The sequence below is a fragment of the Ricinus communis genome, chromosome 9, assembly GCF_019578655.1.
Source record: "Ricinus communis isolate WT05 ecotype wild-type chromosome 9, ASM1957865v1, whole genome shotgun sequence".
In the NCBI taxonomy this organism is placed as follows: domain Eukaryota; kingdom Viridiplantae; phylum Streptophyta; class Magnoliopsida; order Malpighiales; family Euphorbiaceae; genus Ricinus; species Ricinus communis.
The window spans coordinates 28,032,462-28,059,980 of record NC_063264.1 but is presented as its reverse complement, the minus strand read 5'-3'; the positions used below and the strand labels follow the sequence as shown (position 1 = coordinate 28,059,980).

General features: G+C 33.9%; 1 protein-coding gene and 1 long non-coding RNA gene across 2 annotated transcripts; one reads left to right on the top strand and one right to left on the bottom strand.

Annotated features, from left to right (window-relative positions):
• Positions 1-148: 148 nt before the first annotated feature.
• LOC8281306 (germinal center kinase 1) lies at positions 149-12,681 on the bottom strand. The gene is made up of 21 exons (XM_015727666.3): positions 12,430-12,681; positions 11,783-12,029; positions 10,857-10,913; positions 10,476-10,503; positions 10,267-10,389; positions 9,897-10,008; positions 9,634-9,671; positions 9,448-9,501; positions 8,323-8,391; positions 8,000-8,116; positions 7,788-7,856; positions 6,206-6,285; positions 5,190-5,315; positions 4,813-5,086; positions 4,487-4,579; positions 4,220-4,387; positions 3,701-3,831; positions 3,475-3,604; positions 1,859-1,983; positions 1,561-1,743; positions 149-457 (listed from the first exon to the last, which is right to left on the bottom strand). Exons 2-21 carry the CDS (start codon positions 11,875-11,877, stop codon positions 418-420), a joined length of 2,112 nt encoding a protein of 703 aa, XP_015583152.2. The 5' UTR covers positions 11,878-12,029; positions 12,430-12,681; the 3' UTR covers positions 149-417.
• A 4,874-nt stretch (positions 12,682-17,555) lies between these two features.
• On the top strand, positions 17,556-19,724 carry LOC125371065. The gene is made up of 2 exons (XR_007217269.1): positions 17,556-18,239; positions 19,483-19,724. It is a non-coding gene; the product is annotated as an uncharacterized LOC125371065 (long non-coding RNA).
• Positions 19,725-27,519: the final 7,795 nt, after the last annotated feature.

Below are 27,519 nucleotides of genomic sequence, written 5' to 3'. Positions count from 1 at the left end.
TAGATGGCTGACAGCCTGAAGCAGCAAATTCCAGGTAGAAAATTTTCAGCTCTAGATTGCAAAATATTTTATTTGGAATACTGAGGAAAAATTCTTATCTTCAAATGGGGCAAAAGACCAACAAAAGAATTATTAAGACATCTAAACAAACATTAATGACAAAATTTTTTACCCAACATATCAATAAATACAATTAATGTTATTCTAATATATTCTTAATATAACAATGATAAACCCTCTAATTATACAGCAATATGCCACTGCAAACTATTTAAAGGAAATAAATCATATTATATAGTAGATAGTAAAATGCCCGATTTCTTACAATGATATGTACATCATATATGAAAGAATGCAACAGTTAAACACACTACAAAACAAAGTTGTAATCAAGCTCCTACCCTCCAACCTCTTCTTTTAAGTTGGATTGACATCCCGTGAGACTTGGCTTTGCCATCTGCAAGAGACAAGTGACCAATTCAAATATCAGCACATTTCATGTTAAACCGCATCCTAAATTGGGAAGAGAGAAATATTGGCCAACCACAATAAGAATACTCATAAATATATATATATAATTTCTTTTATAAACATAAATAGTTCATCTTTTATTTTAGAAAAATGCAAAAGCTATTGCATAAAACCCTACAAGCATAGTTATTAAAGGTGAAAGGTGCAAAGGGATCCTGGAGCCTAGATACAAGGCGCGGTGCGCACCTTATCGAAATGGGGCGCAAAAAAACAAAACCGAAGCTAATAAGACTCATATGTGTGATATCATAAAATAGACATTGATATCTTCTAAATCTAAAATAAAATAAACTTGGCATATTTCTAAATCCATAACAGAACTAAAAAGGAACATGGTAAAGAGATATGAAATCGTAATTAGACTTATAGTCCTACCAAATAACTATAATTCCTAAAGCATGTTCCCGAAGACTACTCATCATAATTAAGCCCAATATAGCAATCCTCTTCTTCATCTTCATTAGATATCATAATTAAGCTCAATATAGCCACCCTCTTCTTCTTCTTCATTAAATATCATAATTAAGCTCAATACAGTCATCTCTTCTTCATCTTCAATTAAATTCCTCAATTTCCTGACAGTCACTTTTAATTTCCTATTTATCATCATCTTCAAAATCAGTCTCTTCCTCATCTCCAAGTACTAGAGGAGTATTAGCTCTCTTTGAAGAAGATACCCCTAATTCAATATTCTTTTGATTTTTTTTAAGTAATAACCAAGTTTAATTATAAGTGAAAAATAAAATTTAGGTCCAACTTCACTAAGAAGTGCCTTTTTTGCACCTCATTGCCTCATTTGAGGGGCACACCTTAGTGCCTAGGTGCACGCCTAAGTGAAGTTGCTCGTCTCTAAGGCTATGAAGCGCAGAGTCTTCAGCCTCGTGTACCTTGAAGTTGAGGCACACCTTTAACAATTATGCTTACAAGCTATAGAGGTGCTCAATCAGAAATGAGATTTTCCCTATTTCAAAACTTAACAAATAAATAAAAGAAATTGTATGAATAAAGAAGAAATATCAATTAACCAACCTTGACAGCAAAAACCTAGCAAGCGGGCTTAAATTGGCATTTGAATTGAAGTCCTTGTTTTGTTGCTTCTTCTTGTTCTCAGCTTCTGTACTTGCATTTTGTGTTTCTTCAGGAGTTGCCTTGCCCTTGCTAAATAGGCAAGCTGCTAGCTCCTGTAGATCTTTCATTGAAGATTCCTTTGAACTGCATATAAGCCAAGTAATTGGAACTAATATCAGCAACTTTTAATTTAGTAACAAGAGAAAAAGAGTGATATGTGAAATAAAAGTACAGTTAAATCTTTGTTTGACTTTTAGACCTTGCAAGTCGCTGAAGCAAACTTCTAACGAGGACATCAGTAGATCCAGGCTTCATCCGCTCCATATGTATAAGTGAATTTGTAACAGAACGCACAACTGATCCTTCTGGATCATCAGCATATGTCTACATCGTAGAGACCAAGCCTTCAGAAATCACATACATGATGACAGAGAGCTTTTGACAGTATGGGACAACTCATATGGCTAAACATAAAAGAAAAGGTTGATGCAGTTATTGATAGATGATTAGAGATTTTTGTATAAGAAATTTTGCTCTCATAAATCCTTTCAAGTCTTGAAAAATAAATAATTATTTAGTTCTGAGCAATATCTTGCACTTTTATGCTAGATTGATGAAGTTCTAGAGCATTTGAGTGTTTAAGACGTGTTTACTAATTATGAGATAAAGGGAGAGAAGAGAACTATCCAAAGCCGAAGGCTGTGCTTGAGATTGTTGTTGGATTTCGAAAAAGCAGGTTTACAGTTTCTTTATTATTTTTTAAGGTGACAGCGCTTGTCAAACCTGCTTTTGAAATTTTTTTTTTGTTTTAAATTTACCTGCTTCTTCAAAGCACCAAAAAAGGAAAAAAAAAAAAAAGAAAAAGAAAGAAAAGCACTGTTGCAGATGCAATCCCAAATGGAGCTGAAGTGAACACCAAACTTGAAAGTGTACAAGGACAATCGGATAATGGCACAACTTGCATCTATACTATAAAGCAGTACAAGTGCTCTAGAACTTTTTTTAATATAATAAGACATTGTATTTATATGCATGAAAGCATATGATCATTCTTGAACACCAGATAGTAGTGGAGAATAAAATCCACAAGAAAAAGGAACTGTGCAACTCCAAAGGAAGAAGGCCCAGATATGCGCACAAGCATTGATGTACAACAAGTTTGACCTGATTTATCCTTGTGTGCTCGTGTTAGATAAGAGTTCAATAAATTTACAGACAAGGAATGGAAGAATAAAAATTGTAGTTATTTTGATGTAAATCTTAACTTAAAGATTTTTCTAGTAAACATTCTGTTCAAGATTGTACGAAACTTCCTATTTAAAAGAAGAGAGTTTATAATATTATTTAGAAATACCAAGTTCCAGCAGAAAATTATTTTCATGCACAACTTTCTTATACAAAGTAATTTAAGGAGAAAGAGAGTTTATAATATTATTTAGAAATAGCAAGTTCCAGCAGGAAATTAGTTTCATTCACAACATTCTTGTACAAAGTAATTTAAAGAACATCAAACTATAATCTTTCATGATCATTGTTGATGATTATTTGGAAGATTTAGAATCCTATATTTGCTATATAGCAGATATTAAGTTCCCGCAATGGCTAGAAAGAAAAAAAATGGATGTACAAGTTGCTATTGCCAAGTATCACTGCGTTGAGAGGTTATTTATTAACCAACTTAACGCCTTGTGTTAATCTAATGTGAAATGATCATATTGCAACAAAATTTAATTTTATGTCAATAACTGAAAAAGCACCATGATAAGCATAATGATGCAGACAGAATTCAGTATCTGTCCAAGCAGCTCTGCATGGCCCTAAAAATTAAAAACTAATCACCAAAAAAGGCACAAATATTATTATCTGGTGGCTAACCTCTTTTAAGGATGGCATAAGCAAAACTGACAGTGGTGCTGATGACAATGCTATTCTTGCACTTTCTTCATCATCACTTACTTGGCGTGATCTTGGAAACATTCTTTGTGCATCAAAGTAGTCACGAGAACTTCACGAGTAGTAGCATAATCCTTTAGACACTCTAAAAAACAAAAATCTTATTGGTTCCAGCAGAAAGATCAGCTGGAAGTTGAATAACAGGTACCTGGAAGAATCTGAGCTGTTTGTCATTTGCTCTCTTCTTCTGTTTTCATGCCCATCATTGTTGATCTTGTGCAGAGCAGACCTTTCTCTAGCATTTCCTTTCCGGAACCCTGCTTCAATTACAGCCTTTGCCTGCACAGACACATTGGCCAAAGAAGCATCTCAAGAAAAGCATGTTGATATATTTCAGATAAGTGAGTGCAGCAATGATTGCAAATTCCAAACAAATTAGAAATTGAAAAAGATCAAGACTCCAGTAACTCAAATACAGACATCAGTTCTCAAGATTTTCAGGAAATTCCGTAAGTACATCATTTGATAATTTGAGGATGGGCAGCAATTGAATGTCACAGAATAGAATCCCAAAACAACATTCCAACTTCTAAGATTAATTCAGGAATAGAAGTGTGTTCAGTTACGAAACACCAAATAAAGACTCAATATGATTTAAAGATCCTGATGAGTAAATGAATAAGCATTTGCAAGATAACTAACAAAAATTACATGCAATAGAAATAACCTCAGCTAAATTCACGGCACTGTCTTCCAGTGAGGCACTTGAGGTTCTCTCTTTTATTCCCAGTCTGGATTTTGGTGTCTGAGGAGAATCATAATCATCATGTTGGCCACGGAAGATAACTGTTCCACTTGTAGAAGCATCTTCAAAAGAAGCAACTGTGCTGCTAGACTACACAGCACATTACAATCTGATCAGATAAATGGGAAGAAGAGAAAAGGAAATATAAATCTTCTAGATACACTTTTCATGACTGGATACAAGGCATACCGGACTGCTCTGATCTCGAAACAAGGTAGATGATTGAGAACCTCTGGGAGTTCGTATAACAACAGTTCCTGATCCACTAATAGATAAATCATCCTGGAATTGAGCACACAAATGATGTCAGAAGAGATGCCCCACTTACACAAAGGACATGAAAATATGTGCCTGGCCAAGGCTTGATTATATTTCTGTCTATATAGTAGCAACAGAAACAACTAGTGGATAAGGCATAGGCTTTTCGTATTACCATAAACAAAAACTGGATAATGCATAGGCTTTTCGCACACATGCACAGACACACATAGACAGAGGGACAGAGAGACGCTTACATAATCATGGGAATTATCTAGATGTTCATCAGGACGTAGATCCCTAGCATCTTTACCAAACAATAGATCAGGTGACCCCTGAAGGGCATTCCCAGATGGAGACAACAAAAAGTTACCACTCTCTGAAGTTCTTTGGGTAACCTTATTGTATGAATTTTCTGTTTTCTTTTCTCTAACTTGAGGAGGTCTTAGAACACTTTTTACAGTTCCAGAACTCAGTGATCCACCAATACTGAAATCCCACCCAGCATTTTTCAAGGGTTTTCCCTGAGCACTGCAAATTATACCAGTCAATCAGAATAAGAGCACTCTCATTAGATCAGGAAAATACAAAAAAAATTATAGACAATCCATTTTCACAAACTGATTGATCGCACCTGGCTCTAACAGTTCCATCATCTCTTACATCTCTTGAAACCTTCACTGTATCAGATGCCTCCCCCATTGGTTTTGGACCATTTCTGGGAGTTTCTGCATCCCTTATTTGGTACTTTGGACGCTCTCTGTTAAGATGACAACAGGATTGTTAAGACTGCATACAAATTGCAAAATGCCTCTGATTGCACACTTAGAAGTCGTGGCAAACATAATAACAGACATCTGGAAGCTTTCAGGACATAGTAATGAGATAAAATGTATCATGCTGTTAAGTTCACTTATGGCACCTCAATTGCACAGCTGTCAAAGGCACGCTTGAACCAGGATGCATTGAAGCCCTAGGTCCTGCACTTGAGAATTCTTAGGGGAGGCACCATGCCAGGTGTCAAAGGATGTGACCTTGTAACACTGGTTGTTTTAGCTCCCTACGAGACAGTAATCTAAATAATCACTTGAGAAGCTAGGGGAATCAGGAGCTGCACCCTAGCGGGAGTAAAATATTTGCATAGGAACAAAACTTAAAAGCCTGGCCATCACGATACTGCTTTCACTTAATTGAAGCTGCCTCTCCCTTTCAATCAACTCGAATTTCTTGAGCAATATCAAACATAAATATCTCTAGGTTTAAGGCCTTTCACTAAATATTATAGATGCAGAGATTAATATAAAGGAAACAAGAGTAAGATCGTTAACTATAGTGAAGGCAAAGAGGAGCAAGAAGAAGTAGGTTTCATAATGATGCTGATAGTAATATTTATCATGGATATTTTGATATTTTCTGCATTCTGTAATATCACTTGCAAAGTGTTGTTAAGACAAAATACATGCCTTGTCAACCTTATGCCTTTGACAACTATTCTCAGGGAACAGGTGCAGTAGCCAAATGCTCATGCAAACATGTATATGTATATATACATATACATATATACATATACATATATATATGTATATGTATATAACTTTAAATGCCAATTTTCCAAAAGTAGGAATAATGGGTTATAGCAAAATACTGCACCTTATTCTCTCCAGAAGCCTTGGGCTCTTCCTAGCATTTTTAATAAATCGGTGCTTCAACAATTCCTTAGCGCTTGGCCTCTGAAATTAAATTAAAACTAACTTAAATGAAAATTCAGAGAATTCAATACTATAATTGAGCCAATAAGAAAATTGCACGCATACTACCATCTCAATAAACCAGTTTAAGATATTTGATACATAAAAATAAATCTCAAGCAAAAAAATAAATTAATGTTAAACCAATAAAATATATAGATGAGCAAAAGAGAAAAACAATTTACTTGAACATTCAATTAAACTTACATTTTAATTAAAATTTTATCTTTTGACATTTGATGATATTCATTTCAATCAGTTTATTTTTCCATCTTGTAAGCTATTGTATTTAAAAGACTACACTCCACTAATAAAAGAAAGTATTTTCTATTAATATACTATTGGCATATCATAAGCTGGAGATCAAAACTCATAATTCAATTAAAAGAACAAGGGTCAATATTTAAATTTGTCTTTCTTTGGGTTTTCAAATTTATATGATAGGCCAAATTTTAGGTTGAAACAAAGCAAAATAAGAGAAAAGGTGAACTCGCAAACTCGGTGATAAAATTGCTTTTTTCATCAATTTAAATACCTGAATTTATCAAAATTAGATATTATACATAATAGTAAGAATTAACTTGCTCTTTTAACAACAATGTTAACATGACTATTAACTGTATAAAAGTCAACCAAAAAAATTCAACTTAAAATCTCATTCTTTATGTTTTCACTAGGGAATTTGCATCACTCTGCAAATTGCCCCGAGCTAAATGCAATTATACAATACTTGGCTAAATATGTGATACAAATAATAAGGCCACCCATTGTATCAAATGTCACACAAACTCTAGGTGGCAACAACAGGTTGCTATATGTTATAATTTGAATCCAAAAGATTGGAACTAGCTGTACAATTCAACATTTTCTTTGCCAGTGCACTGATCAGGAATTTAGCTGGAACAAGCATGTAGCCTTTCATAGTTCATGCCTATATGACAGTATTTGTAGAACTACTGCATCTAAAAACCTGAATAAGACATCAAGTATAGCCATCATGATTGCATTTAAACATCCCCAAATTTGACAATTGACATATATACTTCAACTATCTCATCAATGAATTGATTCTATTTCTACAAGGATTTGATTGCACTCACTGGGCTCCTTTGCAAGCATTTCTACCATTGTCAAATTGTTCTATGATCCTATCCTCGTTTCCAGGCTTGAAAAAAAAGGAGAAAAATTGTGCTATGTTGCAATAGAGACAAACTGCCACCATTGGCAAAGAAGCAACAGAATATAAAAGTCAACATGCCATATGTGCGATTTATTGGAAACAAAAGTCCTAACTCAATCTCACTTCCAAGTAAGCTATAGCATAAAATCTACCAAGAGAGTCAAATGCTTGTGTTTTCTCGCAAGCACAATCTCATTTTCCTCAATTTATATGAATCTGTAGAAAGTTCTCAAGATTTCAGCATAACCAATTAATGAGAAAAGCCTGAACATGAATTCAGCTCAGCAAAGGACCATGAACTTACCTCAGCAGGAACTTTCTTTAAACACAATGAAACAAATTCTTTCATAGGACGAGAAAAATGCTCATCCAGCTGCACAAGAAATACAGAAGGTTGATTCTCTTAAAGTGTACTTTCATCCAGCAAACGATAGCAATCATTCTAAAACAACTACAAGAAGCTGTTAGCCAGTTTCATATCAATACTTATAAAAAATAAAAATAAAAAAAAGAAACCTGAGGGGGATTTTCTCGAGGTATAATGAAAAGAACTCTCATTGGATGAAGATCAGCAAGTGGAGGCTCCCCCTTCGCCATCTCAATAGCAGTAATCCCTAGAGACCATATATCTGCCTGCAAGAGGAAGAATAAAAACAGGAAAAAGAAAGAAAAAGCTAGATGATGTAACATTCATGATCAAGAAAGTTGAGAGCGCATGGGACCAAAGTAGACACCTTCCTAGGAGGGGAAGAGGGAAGGAGTTGGGGTTGATATATAGCATCCCTGAGGCAAATCTAAAAAGAGAGTCTCAAGATTGCTTTTAAGAAAAGAAACAATACCTTCTCATTGTATCCCTCTGAATTCTGAATCACCTCTGGAGCCATCCAGAATGGTGTTCCTACAAAAGTCTGTAATTGTTAACCAAATTAGCACATTGCATAGAAGGTTTTGGATATGTAAATAAATTGCATTGACGTTATAAATGTCGGAAGATGATGAACATTAATAGGGTTAATTAGTAAAACCCCCCTTAGGTTTTCCTTCAAACACACTTTGGACTTTAGTATTTCAAAGTGTTTGTTACCAACCCCACACTATTTCAAACACACTTTGGGTATTTCTTGTACTGCCATCTGAGAAATATGAGATTTTGACAGCTGAAAGTGTTTATAATATAATAATTCAGAGACTAAAGTGCAATTTAATTTTAAATTCCAAAGACTAAACTGTGGTCCAATTCCAAAATTAGAGACTAAAGTATACTAAGAATTTTCTGGTTAAAATAAGGACTAAAGTGTAGGGTTGGTAACAAACCTCAGAGAGACAGATGCTAATTTTGAAAAAGTGGGGACTCAAGTGTATTTTAGGGAAAACCTTGGAGGTTTTCCGAAATGAACCCACTTGAATATTTAGCAAGTATCATCAACTTCAGTTTTAAAAATAATGAAAAATAAAACATTTGGCGGATCTGTGTCCCAATATGCCCATATCAAAGACTAGTTATATGTGACTGGAATAGCAAAAGCCCATCAAGAAGGAAAGATAGCAAGGGGTCCACCTCCCAAATAGTTGTCCACCTTCCAAATAGTTGTCTCCAGCGTCCACAAATTAATACTTAACAGTCAATGGAGCCAAGTTTGCAATACTATACCAGCACCAACATAGGTTGTACAAAAATCATGTTTTATACTACAATTATTCGATTAACTTTATAGTTTAACAGGTAAGCAAGCAGATACCAGCATGAAAGAATGCAATCACACACGCAAATGAGAGGCCTAACACACAAAAATAAATAGGACCTCATAAGAGAGGCCTCAGATACAGAAAAAAAATAGGACCTCAAAAGAGAGGCTTAGCTATAATACTATGAAATAAATAGAATACTCATGTATTATGTCGTATTATGCAATCTATTTTTTTACTGGATCAGAAATGAACATTAGCTGAAGAAGATGTAGTACCTTTCTCCTAGATATTGTTCTTGTTAATTGAGCAGAAACTCCAAAATCTGCAACCTGTAACAAAGTAAGAAAATAATTGTACTACTGAAAGTGAAAGCATATTATTTCATTTGTATATTTTTCTCCATCGCTCCTTAGAAATAATTCAAAAGAATCTCAGGAGCTGATATGAAAAAATGGATATACCTTAACATCACCATTTTCGCTCAACAAAATGTTCGCCGCTGCCGAATATATTAGTATAAAGGTTAGCATTGGGCCAAGATATTTAAAGGAAAGCAAAGAATCTAAAGGAAATTAGCATGAAGGTGCAAAGTAAAATAAAAAAAGATACATGTTTTTCTTCAAGCAAAGCATATAATTTACACAAGTCTGTTAAACAAAATGTTCAAAATATTCAGAGTATCCACATAATAACAACAAAGTACTATAGGAAGAAAAAGAATAACCTTTAATGTCTCTGTGTATTTTTCCTTCATTGTGCAAATATTCAATTGCATGCAGCAAGTCACGTAAAATACAAGCAATTGATATTTCATCCAGCGGATGACCTGATTGGAGCTGAAAAAACAAAATCTGCATTAGCTTTTTCTAATAAAAATTGGTATTTGATAAAGATACCTAGTGTTAACTTGCAAATTTGATAAACTGAATAATAGCACATCAACCTTATATGTAAGAATAATTCAAATACACACAAGTGTGACTATATGACAGGGAATAGAAAATCAGAAGAAACTCAATCTGTTAAGAATATTGTAAGCAACAAAAAATTTTATTTGATACACCACAAAGAAACAAGTTAATGAAGTAACCCACTAGGTCAGCAACTGAGCCACCAGCCATGTATTCCATTATTATCCATAATTTAGTCTGGTTGAGATAAGAACCGTAGTACTCTGTAATATATGGACATCGGCATTGTGACAAAACAGAGATTTCCTGGAATAAATATTATATACATGAGAAACTTGATCATTTGGCAGTTCCATACATAACAAACTAGATGGGAATAAGAGGTACTATACCTTCTGGATGTCCTCAATTTCATCCTCGCTGAAAATGACAAAATCAAAAGCTAAGCTTTAGAAACATCATATAGCAAGTATGAATTGAGGACAACAGAAGTATGAAGCATGTCGCAATGCTATGCAACAAAAGAAAAAACAGTAGGAGAAAATTATATTTTTCAATATGAAAAGACTTAGATCAGTTGGAAATTAGTTGGAAAACTGCAGAATGATTTTGACTTAAGACATGCAGAAACCTGTATACTGTGTGATTCAGTACCTCTCAGTTCAGGGATTACCAAAGCACAAGGGACAGAGAATATGAAGATTTAGATTGCACATAAATAACCAGTTGACATTGAATAACAGAATCTAAAACACAAAAGGCTATACACTTACGATTCTTCCAAATCAATGACTTTGATTGCAACGTCTTTGTTAAGCTCTTTATCAAACCTGCATAGCAGAGAATGCATCAAGAAATCCCATCTTGGAATGCAACAATCTTTCATTTATCATGATATCACCATAGACTACGAATAGTAAGAGATGAAAAACACGGAAAATATTGAATCAAAATTTAGGCAATGCTAAATATTCAATTGTATTATGAGTGTCTGTAGTAGCAATATCCATTGGTTTCCAATACAAGTGCCAATGATTTGAGTTATGAACATGTTAATGATCTATGCAAACCATCTTAACTCACACCTAAGGAGCCTGCCGATTGGGCAAATCAAAATCTTTATAGTGCAATTGCAAATTATTTTTTTCAGATACTTGTATGAATGCTCAACTACAAAAATAAAATCAATCTTCTTCAATTCCAAAGATCTTATCGGCATTGATTTCTCAGAAACCTCTTAGTATCCTAGCATAAAAAAGTGCTTAGCAGTTTAATTAACTCCATGTTTTCAAAATATCAATTCTGTCTAAACTACAAAAGTTGCTTTATCTCAGAAGGGAAACAATTCATAAAACAACTTTTTCTTTTTGCGAAAATTAATGAGTTACACATTTGTCCTCCTTTTACAGATAATACTCTCATTCTAGCTTTTAAGACTGAAACTCTCAATTATTTGACAATCCAATGTGCATTATACAACTGAAAACTTATTTAATTATGAAATCTACATTGACAAAAGAAGTTAAAACACATTGAAAAGGAAAATAAAAAAAGTAACCCAGCAAGTCATTATTAGCAAGAAAATGCTACTGCTATACAGAGAGTAGAGAACAAACTACAAAATAAAGGCATGAGCAACTACATTATACAGGACTTGATCAAAACTAAATATCAGTAGTCAATGAATATAGACACTTACGCTTTATACACATCGCCAAATGATCCTTTCCCAATCAATTCCAAAGAACTAAATCTCGACCCAGCGGCCTCCATTAATCCTGCTGCATCACCCATTTCTGCTTTAACACACACCAGTTCAAACCTACCCCAAAATTTATCTCCAAATTACCCACATTCTCCAAAAACCCACTTCCAATTTCCCACAAAACAATAAATCCCCAAAATGGGTCTTTATCAAGCCATAGTTTTGTCTTCAAAAACCAACTCTGTAACATGATTTGAAATAACCCATCAAACTTTCACAATATAAAAGCCTCAAATCTAACACAACTGAGATCTACAATTTAAATAATGTAAACACAACGAAACAGAACAATGCAAAACAGATAGATAATTTACACTCAAAGCAAAGATGCTGATTATGAATTCCTTTTCCTGTTAGGTAAAAGAGTGTGTGTATAAGACATGCTAAAGTGACAGCCCAACAGAATTATTAAATTTCCAAATGCAACAACAGCAACAAGAACAACAATTAATCCAGTTAACTGATAGGGAAACCACAACATACACGGGGGCTTCAAATTTGTGTTTTAATTGTAATTCTGTTTATGTTTTCCCATTCAGATAATAAAGATTGATTGATAGATTAGAAAGAAATCTGTTTACCTGTTAATATCCAAGACAGATATCTCTATCTCTATCTCTATTGTCTTTTATTTCTCTCTCTCTCTCTCTCTTTAGGCCTCGGTGTTGCAGAGAGAGGCTACGAGAGGTACAAGGGATCGATGGAGAGAAGAAAGTGAGACTGTCTCTTTCTCTTCTTTTTTTTTTTTTTTCAAAGTATCTGTTTTTAACTCGTAATTTGCTCATTATTAGCGTTTTTTAGAATGTAATTATTGCACTGGATCGGGATGGGTGGCTACTGGAACGCAGCGTTTTGTTTCCATTTAAAGAACATTGCGATTACGAGCGCCCCCCCCCCCCCCAAAGGGATAACCTTTATATGTTTTAAACTCTTCGCTGATAGAACAAGTTAGTAAAGTAGCTAAGCTCTTCCCGGGGGGATTCTAATACAAGTAATACTTGCACCATATGTATTTCATGTTATCTCCCCACGTAAATTTCAATGTAATTATATGAAACTTGATCGGGCCATCAGCTTACATTGATTCGCTCCACAAGTCCGCTCAGAACCAGTCGATTCCTGAGCCATTCGTTCTCAGCTTCCTTATCCTTAACACTACCCGCAGCTTTCTTGCCGGGCTTAAAAAGTGTACCATTTTCCTCTTATCCTATTGTGGTAAGGTCGTTCCCGCTGGACTGGACACGTATTAGCTGTAGGAAGTATGGTTCCGAAAGTGACTTCGGTTCGCCAGTTCAGGCTCAATTTAGAGCTGGTGAATCTTTTCTTCCGTCATAGGAAATCGGTCTCTCTAATACATCAATATGGTAGATAGATCAGGTAGAAGATCAACGAGTTTTAATAATATTAACAATTTTGTCTCTCTTATTTGAAAGTTAAACTAAATTTTATAGTCAATGAGTTTTAACTCCATTTATAGTTAAGTTATTCTGTAAATTTAATTGGTAGCCAACCAAGTAAAGACTTTAATCAATAAGAAAAAAACTCATATTAGTACTTAAATTTAATATTAAATGTCACGACCCGATCTGTGAGCCTGTGACCGGCACTAGGGAATGGGTAGGCTTAAGGCCACCAAATCCCGTAGTAAGACATTCACTAATTCAATCAAATTGAAATTCGGACTCAGTCCAAAGCATGGTTCATAATTAACCTTAACCATCAAAACCTACATCTTTAATTCGGTTTGCCTATATAATTAGGCAAGACTTGAATTTACATAAAGTTACAACTGATAAGTATAAAATTTCTACTGCGAAGAAACTAAAATTTTTACAAGTCAAACATACCAAAATCAAATATATCAACCCGATGATGAAGAAGCCGGGCTGCTAGATAAGAACTGCAGAAAGACTAACAATCACCTGAAAAACAGTAAAATCGAGACTGTAAGTCTCGAGAGTGAGTTAAAATCATATATCCCAAAAAAAAAATAAACACTTCAATAAAATGTTTGCTTAATCTAAAAATAAAAATATATGGCATGCTATGCTTCTGCAAAATAAAATAAAATAAAATAATTTTTTTTTCATACCACAGGACAGAGCACCTCAGTAGAATCCTAGCCCCATCACTAACAGTCCCGACTCTCTCACTCCAACAGAAATGGTGCCTAGAGAGCGAAGCTCGACCATGGTCCTTAAATCCAGTTCAGTCATTTAATTATCACTATTAGTCTTAGCCTTCAAGCTCTCTTACTCCAATAAGACTGGCATCCAGAGAGCAAATCTCGACCAGGGTCCTTAACTCCAGTTTGGTCACTTAGGTTTCCAAATAAGCCGGCGCCCAGAGAGCAATGCTCGACCAGGGACCTTTACTCTGGCAAACTCACTCTACTCAACCCAGAGAGCAATGTTTGACCAAGGCAAGTCCTAAATTTATCTTTTTTAATCTACCCTTTTACCCTTTTGTTATCAGTCTCAGATTCATACCGATGCGCACGCGGTCCTGATGCAACCCATCAGGTGGCATGTTCTACTGCCGACCCATCCCGAGTCAACTTGCAATCAATAAAATCATAATGCAGAAAATGGAACTTATATAAATGGCGATTAAATTATTGATTAAAATATTAAATCATGTAATTAGAACTATTTCGTAAAATCTCAATATGATACATGTAAACAGACATATAACTTTAACTAACAGCTTTGACAACCTCCTAGCTTTGCTCCGATGCCTCGGGTGGAGCGAGTCGAACTGACGGATTATCTAATCACGAAAAACAACTTAATCAATAACATTAAAACATTTGACAATTAATCCTAGGTCTAGACTCCTAGGACTGATTGTCTAAGAATCTTGACTCAGAAGAATTATACTGAAAATCCAGTAGAACCTCCCCTAAATTACGGAAATTTAACCCCCGTATAATGGGTCTAGGACCTGCCAGAAAACACTTCAAATGTACAGCGATTAATTAACGAGAGTCGGGTCTCCAAAACTGCATTAATTTTTTCGACTAAGCAACACAACACAATCACGACTATTGGCAGACAGTCCGACAATTTTTTTTAACTAACAATATTTCTAAGGTTCAACACATTTTAATAAACACATAAGTTCTGCCAATATATTGTAAAATCAACGAGCCAGAGAATTACCGAGATGCTTGATCGCTCGGTCGACTCGCCTTCAGCCGTCGGAGTCTGATCGACGATCTGAACACACCAACGGACTCGAAATGACGCACTGATGACGATCCCAGCTTCCGATCTTCTGATTCGACCCCTGATCATTCGGAGTAGAAATTTTAGACTTCTCAGATTAATTTGATTGAGTTAGTGAATAGTCAGCCTTACTACGGGATTTGGTGGCCTTAAGCCTACCCATTCCCTAGTGCTGATCACAGGCCCACAGATCGGGTCGTGACAAAGTTGGTATCAGAACTTAGGTTTAGATTTCCTGCGACCTAGATTAAAATTCTTACTACTATAGAGCTAGGATTAAGTTTGTCCTTGTTTGTTTTCTTTGACTCTAGTGTCTCAGCTTTTACTGTTAGAGAGTTTATCTTTTCTTTTCTTATGAGCTTGTCTTTGATACCGTATTGAGAGTAAGCGTTGTAGCGAGAGCGAGATGAGCGCGATAGACTCATTCCATCTCTCCAAGTGATTAGTGCAGACCGGCTTTAGATGTTTAGATTGTTGTTTCGGCGGTAGGCACCACAGTCAGAATTAGTACAGAGTGTAGTTGCAGTCGTATCATGAACTGTCTCGTCATCGCATCGGGTATTGTCTTAGTGAGTAAAGCCGAAGTTAGTATGTGGTCGAGCAAAGGTTAGAGCTATATGGTTGAGTTTTATGGTTGTAAGAAACATAAGAATAGTGGTTGGTGTACTTTTTGGATGCTCGGAATCTAGTGGTTGGTGTACTTTTCGGACGCTCGGAATCTAGAGAAACTTAAGCGAATACTATTTAGTTTTCTATGTAGAACAAAGTGTTTTAAATATAATATTGCGCCCAGTCCCGTAAGAACTCATTATGGCATTTCATTGTTAGGCATGCACAATTCCATAACTCATTTTTAGACCATACATCATACATTGTGCACAACCCTTAGTGATGGGGGTGTCATCACCTTGTGCGTAATATTGTAGAATTTTATATAAAGAAAATGACTAGAGATTTTACGATTTTATAAAGATATTTTTCAAGATAATAATAATTTTTATCAGTGATGGTTATAAAGCAAATAAATAAGTAAATCTTTTAAAATAAATTGTGTTAATTTGGAATTCTCTAGATGACAAGCTGAGTTGCTGTGAGAATGAATTTGTGGCGCAGTAGGCCTCATGTTGGATTACAGAGGAAACTTCTAGATTCTAGTCAAAGAGAAATTTTGTGTCAGGATGGCATGGTTTTGTGTTGGTTATTGCTACCAGATAGATGTGGTGTGGATGAGGTGAGGTGGATGTTAAGGATATTTCTATACGTGTAAGGGACACGTCATTGAGAAAGAATTTTTAGCCAATGGAGTTTTGGCAAGACCGGAGTTGGTTTGGATCTTTCATTTCAGAGAATATTCCTTTTTATTCTGAGCGGCTGAAGATAGCTTTTAGGAAGCAGAGGAGTTATGCGAACTCGAAGCAGTAGCGCGTGGAGATTTGTATTATAGAGTATGTATTTCATAAGGCGTCTCTTATGCAAGAAGTGATGCGGTTTGGTAAGAAAGGCGAGTTAGCCCTTATTATGTGGAAGTAAGTGAAGATTTGACTTCCGAGAAGCAGACAGCCAGGATCGTAGATTCTCAGGTTAGCCAGCTTAACTCTTGAGTTTTGCCGATGGCCAAGGTCTTGTGGTTGAATTACTCTATCAAGGAAAGTACCTCGAGAAGTCGAGCTGGAGATGAGAGGTTCTTACTCTCATTAGTTTCAGTCTTAGAGAGAGCCTTTTATTTTAAAATTCGAGGATGAATTCTTTTTTTAAAGGGGGAGGGGGGAGAGTGTAATACCCATAATTTTTTCTTTTAATAATAATACTAATACTAATGATTAATAATGAGTTTTTATTTAATTTAATTTTAGTTTATTTTTATTTGATTTAATTAGGATGATTTAAAAAAAGAATTTTATGCTAGACAAAATAAGGAGGTATTTTCTATATTTGATTACTCTGATTTTTAAGAAATTAATTAAGTAGACTTTTTAAAAAATAGATTATATTTTTGGTCATTTAATTTTTCGTCAATATGAATATATGAATTAATTTCTATATTTTAAAATCATGAAAGGAATAGTAAATAATATTTTTATAAAAGAATTATTGGGGAAATGAAAAATTTTAATTAGCAAATGGTGCTAATTTTAATTGGAAAATAGTTAGCAAAATTGATTAATTAAGTTAATTAAGGGTTAGGATTAAATTGACAATTAATTTTGAAATAAGGACTAAAAATATAATTTTTTTAAATTAGAGTTTTAAATTAAAATTTGGATGGTTGGTATTTTTGTAATTAAATGTGTCAGCAAGGGCATTTTATTAATTTTATATTTAAAAGCAAGAGTAAATAAGTAATTCTATATTTTTAATAATTCTAATTTGACCCAAATTAAATAGTTAAGTGTTTAATTGAAAAGCTAAAGAAAAGTTTATGGATTAATTAAAAATTTTATAGGACGAAATTGTTGTAATTAAAGAAGTTGAGGGACTAAATGATAAAGAAGAAAAGTTCATGGACCAAAAGTCGATACAGAGAAGAAAAGGAAAAGAAAAGAAAAAAGGAAGAAAGAGAAAGAGGAGAGGAGCGTCCGGCATGTCAGGGAAGAAGAGGAAGAGTGTCACGCTGCCATCCGTGGCTGGCCGAGCGTGGTAGCGACGATTAGAGGTGCAGCGGAGGCCAGTGAGTGCAGCGGCGGCAGCGGCGCCAGGCAGCAGAAGAACGCGAAAGAAGACGGCGGTTGTCGACGCCATTCCAAGCGTTTCCGACGGCCATCGACGGCGAGTTTGGTCTCTTTTTGACCGGTGAGTTGAGAGCTTCCATTTGGGAGTTGCGGCGTCGGCTTTGGTGGCCGAAGGAAGGAGTTTCGGCAAAGTGAAGGCAGCTGAATTTTTAGGCTTTTCCAGCGAGTTCCGGCGAGGGATAGATGATCGGAGGGCATTTCCAAACTCTACTCAGCTCAAGCTTTCCAATGGCACCGGTTTTGCGATGATCGGACTCCGTTTGGAAATCGAGGTCCGAGATCGTTCGTAAATCTCTCCGGATGATCGGGGATCAGATTGGAAGATCAGAAGTTGGGATCATCATCAGCGCGTTATCTCGAGTCCGTAGGCATGTTCGGATCACCGATCGGACTCTGGTGGCTGGAGGCGAGTCGACCGAGTGATCAAGCGTCTCGGTAATTCTCTGGCTGTAGATTTTAGAGTTCATTTATGAAAATTTTATGATTATTTATTGTTTTGAGTAATAGAAAAATTATGTGAAGTTTATTAGTTAAAATAATAAATTATCGGACCGTCTACTAGTAATCGTGTTTTGTGTTGTGTGGGGGAGTCGGAAAAAAATAATGTAGTGTGGTGGCCCGACTCTTGTTAAATAAATTGTTGGAACATTTGAAGTGTTTTCTGGCAGGTCCTGGACCCGTAATACGGGGGGGCAGACGTCCGTGTTTAGGGGAGGTTTTGCCGAATTTTCGGTAGAATTTACTCGAGTCGAAATTTTTAGAGAGTCAGTCCTAGGAGTCTAGACCTAGGGTTAATTGTCAAATGTTTTAATGTTAATGATTGAATTTTTTTCTGTAATTTGATAATCTGTCAATTCGGCTCGTTCCATCCGAGGCATCGGAGCAGAGCTAGGAGGTCGTCAGAACAGTGAGTCAAAATCATATGTATGTTTACATGTGTCATGCCAAGATTTTATGAAATAGTTCCGATTATATGAATTAATATTTTAATTAATTATTTATTCATTATTTATATATATTTTATTTTTTGCGTTATGATTTTATTGATTGCATGTTGATTCGGGATAGGACGAGAGTAGAACATGCCACCTGATGGGTTGCATCAGGACCACGTGCGCACCAGTAGGAATCTGAGACAGATAGTAAAAAGAGTAAATTTAAAAAGGTAAATTTAAGACTTGTCCTGATCAAGCATTGCTCTTTGGGCTGAGTAGAGTGAGTTTGCTGGAGTAAAGGTCCTTGGTCGAGCATTGCTCTCTGGGTGCTGGCTTATTTGGAAACCTAAGTGACCATACTAGACTTAAGGACCCTGGTCGAGTTTCGCTCTCTAGGCACCAGTCTTATTGGAGTAAGAGAGCCGAAAGGCTAAGACTGATAGTGATAATTAAGTGACCGGACTGGAGTTAAGGATCCTGGTCGAGCTTAGCTCTCTGGGCGCCAGTTCTGTTGGAATGAGAGATTCGAGATGTTAGTGTTGGGATTAGGGTTCTACTGAGGTACTCTGTCCTGTGGTACGAAATAAAAATTTATTTTATTTTATTTTGCAGAAGCATAGCATGACATTTATTTTTATTTTAAATTAAGCAAATATTTTTATTGAAGTGTTTATATTCGTTATTGGGATATATAATTTTAACTCACTCTTCAGACTAACAATCTCAATTTCACTGTTTTTTAGGTGATTGATAGTCTTCCCACAGTTCTTATCTAGCAGCCCGACTCCTTCGTCATTGGGTTGATGTAATTGATTTTAGTATGTTTGACTTGTAAAATTTTAGATTTTCTGCAGTAAAAATTTTAGAGTTTTTAGTTTGTAATTTTATATAAATTCAAGTCTCGCTTAATTATGCTGACAGACAGAATTTAATTTATAGTACCGGTTGATTTAAGATTAATTGAGAAAAAAGTGCTTTGGATTGAGTCTGGATTTCAATTTGATTGAGTTAGTGGATAGTCAGACTTACTACAGGATTTGGAGGCCTTAAGCCTACTCATTTCCTAGTGCCGGTCATGGGCCCACAGATCGGGTCGTGACATTTGGGAAGGATAATAGAATCAAAGTTTTGGAAAAATACTCAATCCATAGATGTTCCCACGAAGCTACACTTTTTCTTATGGAAATGCCTAAGGAATGAAGTGCTTGTAATGGCAAATTTGTATAGAAGAAAGTGTTGTAGTTCAGAACTATGCTCGATGTTGTGGGCAAGAGGAGGAATATATTATCCATATATTGTTTAAATATTCTCATGTGAGGGCGGTGTAGTTTGGAGCTAATCTAGGTTTTAGTATTGATTTAAATTCTTTTCCTATTGTAGATTTTTCTCGTGGTGGAAGTATATGTTCGTCCATTTATGTTGGCAAATATGGTGGTCCATGAATGCTTTTATATTTAGGAATGTGGATGTTAATCCCTACATGATCATTCAGAAAGCTAGGATGTTCTTCCAAATGTGCGTTACTCGATATGGTGGTGGCTTAAGAGAGGTCAGGTATGTGGATGGAGGAATTTTTGATAATTGTGCAAAGAAGTGGATCCCTCCCCATGAAGACACGGTTAAACTCAATTCTGATACTGCGTCTGCGACTATTTTAGGGAGAGCTATGATGGCTTTTATTGGTAGGGACCATTTGGGAGCCATTGTTACGGGTAGGCAATGAAGATGTGTATGTAGTTCCCCTCTTTTGTCAGAGGCTGAGGCTCTTAGTGGTGTAGTCAGTAGGAAAAGCTCTCTGAAACTCTAAAGGATTGCTTGTGAGACTCACTGTTTAGTAGTTACCGTGTGCTTATGAAACCACAACAAAGATATCTCGTGGGAGATTAGTGCTATTATTCAAGATATTATGAGGATTGCTAAAAGCTTTATATTTTATAAACTCAAACCCATGTTATGTAACGCCTGCATTTTCTCATCATCCATGTTATGTGCATTTACATTTAATCATTGGGCATATGATGGTATATCAATGATATTTTTATTTTATGAGAACATATATATATTAATTATAAGTAGAGAATAAGAAGCATGATATTAGATTATTAATTTAGATAAGTTGATTAAGTACTTGGGTTATGTGTATTAAGCCTTAAGACTTAATTGAACCAATAGTTGAAGGTTGGGTAAATAGATTGGACTTAAAAGATACAATTAAAAGTTAGTACCTATATATGGTTAGTAAGAATTAATTTAGGGTGATAAAAATAGTTTAGTAGGTGGTGGCATTAAGAGAGGAATATTGGAAATTGGAACCATGAGTAAGCTCATTTTACCTCTTCATTTCTCTAAAATTCGTACATGGCCAAAAACACAAAATGTGGAATAAGAGAGAGGAGTGGAATACCTAGAAAAACTTAAGATTAAGATAGGATTTTGCCAACTATTGAAGGAGCCAAGCTAAAGCTAAAGGATTTAAGCATATTAGCAACCCAAAAGCTGAAATTGGTAAGTTGTTACTTGAGTGTTATTAATTTGTCATTAGGGTTCTTGATTACAAATTGAAAAAACTTCATTTAATGCTCTCATTGATTAATTAAAGGTCTGATTATCATGAATTAGTAGAGTATTGAATGATTGCATAAAGATTAAGCTTGATTTAAGTTTAAGTATGTTAAGATAGAAAACTGTCAAAATTCCAGCAACCTTGATGTTCTGTATTTTAGGCATAACATGGGTTATGTAAGTCCAAATTAAGCTTAATTGGTGTCTATGGAAAGTTTAAAGAGTACTCTATAACTTTGTAGTTTTGTGATTTTGCTATTTTTGCCGTTTTGGTTGCTTAAATTGAGCAAACAGATTACTGCTCGTACAACTAAATTTGTATGACCATTGCTCGGTGAATTTGAAAATAATTAAATCTATAGAAGTCGGAATTGAGTAATTCTTCTTGGAGATGAAACTAGACGCATAAATGGATATGTCAATTTAATATGAGATTTTTGTATTAAGCCAATTTTGCCCAGCAATAAATATACCTTGGTACTAAATTCTGTCTAGAAAGCGAAATGTTGGAGATTAGTTTTATGCAATTTATTGATGTTAATTTGAGTTAGATTGATATTTAACTAGATGGGAAATGTTTATAGGATATTAAAACAGTGAATTGAGAGTCTTAGAGGAAGAGTTAGACCTATGAATTAGAGAGGGAATGATCTTGTAATGCATTAGAACTCGCATTTACATGAATATTTGTAATATGCATGAAATGTGAATTGATGAATGTGTTGACAGTACTCAAAGGCACGGAAAGGAAGTTGTGGAGAAAGGAGGTTCTTATATGCTAAAGGAATAAGTATATTTTGAGTAAGTAAATAGTTAATATTTGCTATGTTAATATATTTAATCAAATGTTCATGAAATGGTTGCGTTTGCTTAATATTGCTTATGTTTGAATGACTGAGATGGAAATGATTGGTGTTGAGTGGAACAATTGTTATTGCTGAAATATGATATAAGTGAAATGATTGAATTGTGATGTTAAGTGCATATGTGCATGTGAATGGTGGATTCCCTATGAAAAAAAAAGATATATATATAAAGCCTTGGGAGGCTAAAGCCTAGAGAGGCTATAAAAGTGTATAATGTGAGATGAGGCGGAGCGACTTACGTGTGTGATATGTGAGGATGAGGCGGGCGAGCACATTAAAGGGGATCCACAAGCCGTGAGAACTAACCATAATTGTTGAATTGTATTTCTTCTATGATGGTTGTAATGAATTGAGTAGAATGGTATGACTTTATACCTAAACTATGAATATCATGGAAAGTTATGTGATTGGGTGGAAATTGTATTAAGTGTATGTGATATAGATTATGTTGATTATTTATTTACTGAAATTTGGAGGCTCACCCTCTCCAAAATTTTTCTTTTCAGGTTTGTAAATAGTAGTGCATCCGTTGGTTGTATGCGAAGTCTAGCTTTTAGCGATTCTGTTAAGTTGGGCCGGTTTGTGAAGTCTCCTCCCGATGCATTTTTGTATGCGGTTATGTGATATATATGGAAGTATGCCTTATAAGGCATAAGAAGATGTTTGTAATACTTGTTAAATGATGTTTAAGTATAATCATATGTTTATATATTAATAACCTTGTGTCTGGATTCTTAACAACCTACATATTGACCTATCTACCTGTAGTATATATTCTACGACGCTTGTGTGCTTCCTGGCTAATGTTTATTGGTTAGTATGTGATGGGGGTGTTACATGTTAGATGTTTGTTGTTCCTAGGGAGCTTCAAAAGCTCCTCATATTGAATGTATTGCTGATCTTAATCAATGATTATAAATCATTCTTGTAAGAAAAAGAACCAATACTTAAAAGGCGTAATAAGAGAATATTTTCACCCTTCTTTATATTATTCTTATATTTCTAAGCAAAAATAGTTGTAAAAAAAATCAATGAAATAGAGGTTCCTCTTTTTTATTGAAGTAGGGAGGGCTTTCTTCCTCATTATTCCAACCTAATCATTTTTTATTATAATTCCTTACATAATAATTTATTAATTAACAGAAGTAGATCATCTACTTAAAAGAATATTTCATATACATAATCTCACTGTATACTTTTAGATAAATTTTTTTTGAAAAGACATACTTTTGGATAATTAAAAGTCCTTATCAAGCTAATTTAGTCTTTTGGTTTTATTATTTATATATTACCAATGAGTTTGATATATATCTCAAATAAAATAATAACAATAATAAAATATGAGGAATTAGTTATTATTAAGGTATATGTCAATAAAATATTATATATTTTAAACATTTTATGTTAATTACTCAGTAGCATAAATATTAAATTGTACTTATAGAATGTGGTTGCTTTTAAATTCTTTTTATTAAAATTCAAAAATTGTTAATTACTAAGCTATCAATTTAGAGAGATATCAATGTAATTTATAAACCAATGAAAATAATAAGTATATAATACTATTAAACTATTTTTGCTACATTTATATAATGCATTAAGCAAAAAAAAAATTAAATTGTAATGGTCATAAATTCTTATTTTTCAATTATAATATTTTAATTTTTTATTAATCTCAAATTGTGGGCCAAATCATCAACATTTAGATATGTAACTTTTTTATTGAAATAAAATAATATATATTATTACAAAAAGAATAATAATTTAAACAATGTTGTTGCATTCTTTTTGTGTGTTTTTCGTGTTTTACTACTGACTTTTTTTTGAATGTTTTTAGTTGTAATCTTCTATGCATGTTTCTGCTTAATTATTATCTCAATTTTCCTGCATTTTTCTTCTATAGTTTGATGCTATTTTTTTATATATTTTTTACGTTCTTGTATGTATATTACTATCTAATTCTAGTATCAATCTTTTTGCATTTTTCTTCTATTTTTTGTTATGTTGCTATAATTTTCTTTAATTTCTACTACTAGTTAGCATTGATTGTGCACTCTATTTGACTTATAGAAATTCATTAATACACTTATTGAAAATTTTGTTAATTTTTAAATATCAGAGCACGTAACCATCTTCAATTTGGTAATTACAAACATGACACATGTCACTAATATCAACAAATTTTTATCTTACCACATGCACAATTGAAAGGATATTAAAAAGTGCACGTCATAACAAATCTTTAACTTGGAGTGGTATCTAAAGCTTCTAAAGGTTATCTCGTACATTGATGTTATTATTATAGGAGCCAAGTTTAATATCAACAATAAGAATATAATAATTGTTTTTCACTGAATAGTGACCATCTTTAACAATAATCACTTTTCATCAAATAAAAACTAGTTTATTCTTAGTCCAAACCTATTAATCAGGTATGTTCCACAAGCTTTAAAGGAATACTAAAAGTATAAGCTTATTTTCTCTCATTAAGCAAATAAGAAATCATGTCCCTATAAAAGACTATCCTTATAACAACTATTGAACAATTATAGTTTCTAAGTCTTCAATAATATCAAATATAACATAAGGATTAACATTGTTTGCTAATTTTGGTAAATGCCAAAAACTAACATGGTTGCTCAAATCAACCCTTTGTCTAGCTCCATTACATGACAATCAACACACTTCTCCAGACGTAATTTGAATTTGATCATAACTTAGTGATGAGAACCCATGTAGCACAAGAAATCCTACTCCAACAATGAATCATAATGATAGAAATCCTACTTGCTTAAGGAATCCTACTTCAACAAGGAATCCTAATTCCATTAAAAATCCTAATCCAGCAAGGAGTTTGATGACATTAGGAGTTCAAGCAATAAAAGAAATCCTAATCCAACCAAGAGTCCTAGTCAGATTCAAAGTCCAAGTGAGATTGGGCTTAATCAAAAGAAATTCATCATGTTACTTCTTCATAATCTTAAAGGCATAAGAAACACAGTCAATAACATGAAATGGATGATTTGCACAACTGTTTTTACTAAAATTCTCTTCCAAACTCATTGATATATGGTTAATTTACCTATAATTTAGGTTTATTTTATGCCTAAGTCATAATGATTTGATGCAATTTGAGGTGAAAATGACCAATCTTACACCCTCCAGTCTTTTTGTTATAGGATCTAGTAAAGGAAGAGAAAATCGAAGAAAAATAGAGTGAAAAAGGGACTAGTGAGAAGGGATGAGGAAGCATCAAGAATTGAAGTTTTTAAGTGGCCAAGTGTTTAGCACAAATCGTACAAGATTATACCTATAAGTTTCATAGTCTAGGTCATGTCAAAGGAGAGCTACTGCCTAACCATATGGTTCTTGTAGCTTTATGAAGAAAATCTGCACGGTTTGGGTAACACTAAAGTGGAGCTTTTGTTTCACCACATGATTTGTGCACAATTATGAAGAAAATTTGCATGAGTTTTGAAGAGACTTTAATTAGTTGCACGGACCATGCAAAAACCAGACTAAAGCTTGCACTGCCCGTGGCAAATATGAAAGTTCACCAAATTGGAAGGACACGTGGACAAAAGCAAGGGGGTATATAAATACCCATTATTTAGATATTTAGGGGAGATCGGGAAACCCTAGAGCCATAAAAAGCACTAGAACCCTAGAATGTACATAAATATATATATATATATATATATTAGAATTCTTCTTAGAAGTTTTTATTTTGGGTAAAGATTTCAAGCTCTTGAGAAGATGGTTGAAAAATAGAAGGATTAATATACAGTCTTTGCAAGTGCCGATGGAGAAAAGTTACTTTCAACTCTTAGTTTTATTTTATTTCAACTCTTGAATCTTTTAATTTTGTATTCTTTCGAGCTTGTAATGACTTTAGATACTTTGATTTCTTTCTTTTTTTATTACACTCTTGAGGATGAACAACTAAATTATTACTAGGGCTATGATTTAACTTTGTGATTATTGAGTTTTGAATTGAGCTTAATCAATTTGAAATCTTTTATGTCTATGTTCAAGATTTCTGTTATAATTGCTATTCTCTTTTGTTTAGCCAACAAGTATGAGTTTATTTCTGCTTGAAGTGTGATTGAAATATTTGCATCCAAGGTGCTTGATGAAATGCCTTGAGAGTTTGCTAGGTAGAGATGCATCATAGACCCTAAGTGTCACTCTTAATCCTAATTGTGCCTTATGAGCCTTTAAGAAAGCTGGCATAGTGAGTATTTCTTAGGTGAATAGGTGAGAGTTTCCCTTAAAAAATGAGTGAATCCTTTAAAGATTAAATGTAGGAGTTAACCACTTAGAGATAAGGGTTAATTTAGCTATTTAGATGAGTGAGGTATACTACATTAGGTTTTTTTAATTAATTCAATCAAACTTAATAGGATTCAAGTAAGATCAAAAGTCATAGTAATTTTTTTACTTGAATCTTTCCCTTTATTTTAATTAGCTAGAATATAATTTAGTAGTCTAGAGTAGTGATAAAATTGATTCTTATTTCCTTCCATTATTGATTGTTAGATATTAATTAGCTAAACAATTTCATTCTCATAAATTCAATCATTGTGGGACGATACTCTACTCTCACTTTATTACTTTTGTATAATTCATATATTTGCGGGATTTCACAACACTCATAAAAGAGTCTTTTTATTCCACATATATTTTTATTAAAAGAATATACACCCATCTTGTTCGTACTAACTATATATGGCAAAACTAAGTAGTTTTCATGATTAGTCGTAATAGAAATACTTAACATCCTATAAATATATTTTTAACATAGTTATTCATATTTGCACTAAAAAGAATAAAAGACTACTAAAAGTTGATTATTAGGCCAAATGCCTTCTCGTTTATATGAAAGTAATCATCAATCCTCTCAAATTCTTGAATAGTTGCCCTAAATAGTAAAAAGTCATCAACAATAAAAAATAAATAAGACACTACTAGGGTTGTCTTAGTAATTTTGCTTCCATGAATTAGACTATTGTTTTTAAAATTACTAAGCAGCATTGAGAGTCCCCGTGTACATATGAAAGAAAAAATTTAGTGACATCATATCACTTTATCACAAGCCATGCTTTGGAACCATAAGATCTATCTCAAGACTATTTTGAACTATAATGTACACCATCATTAATACAAAAAAGGATTAAGTGAATTTAAATCTTATAAAACCAAGCTTAATCATCATATTTCTAAGATCTTCTACTTTATTCGGTCATAAGCCTATGACATAGATTTTTAAAGCTGCCATACCTATACTGCTTTGTTCCTTCTACTTAAAATAACGCTCAATCTCAAAAGTCATTATTATGTTGTTGGTTACTC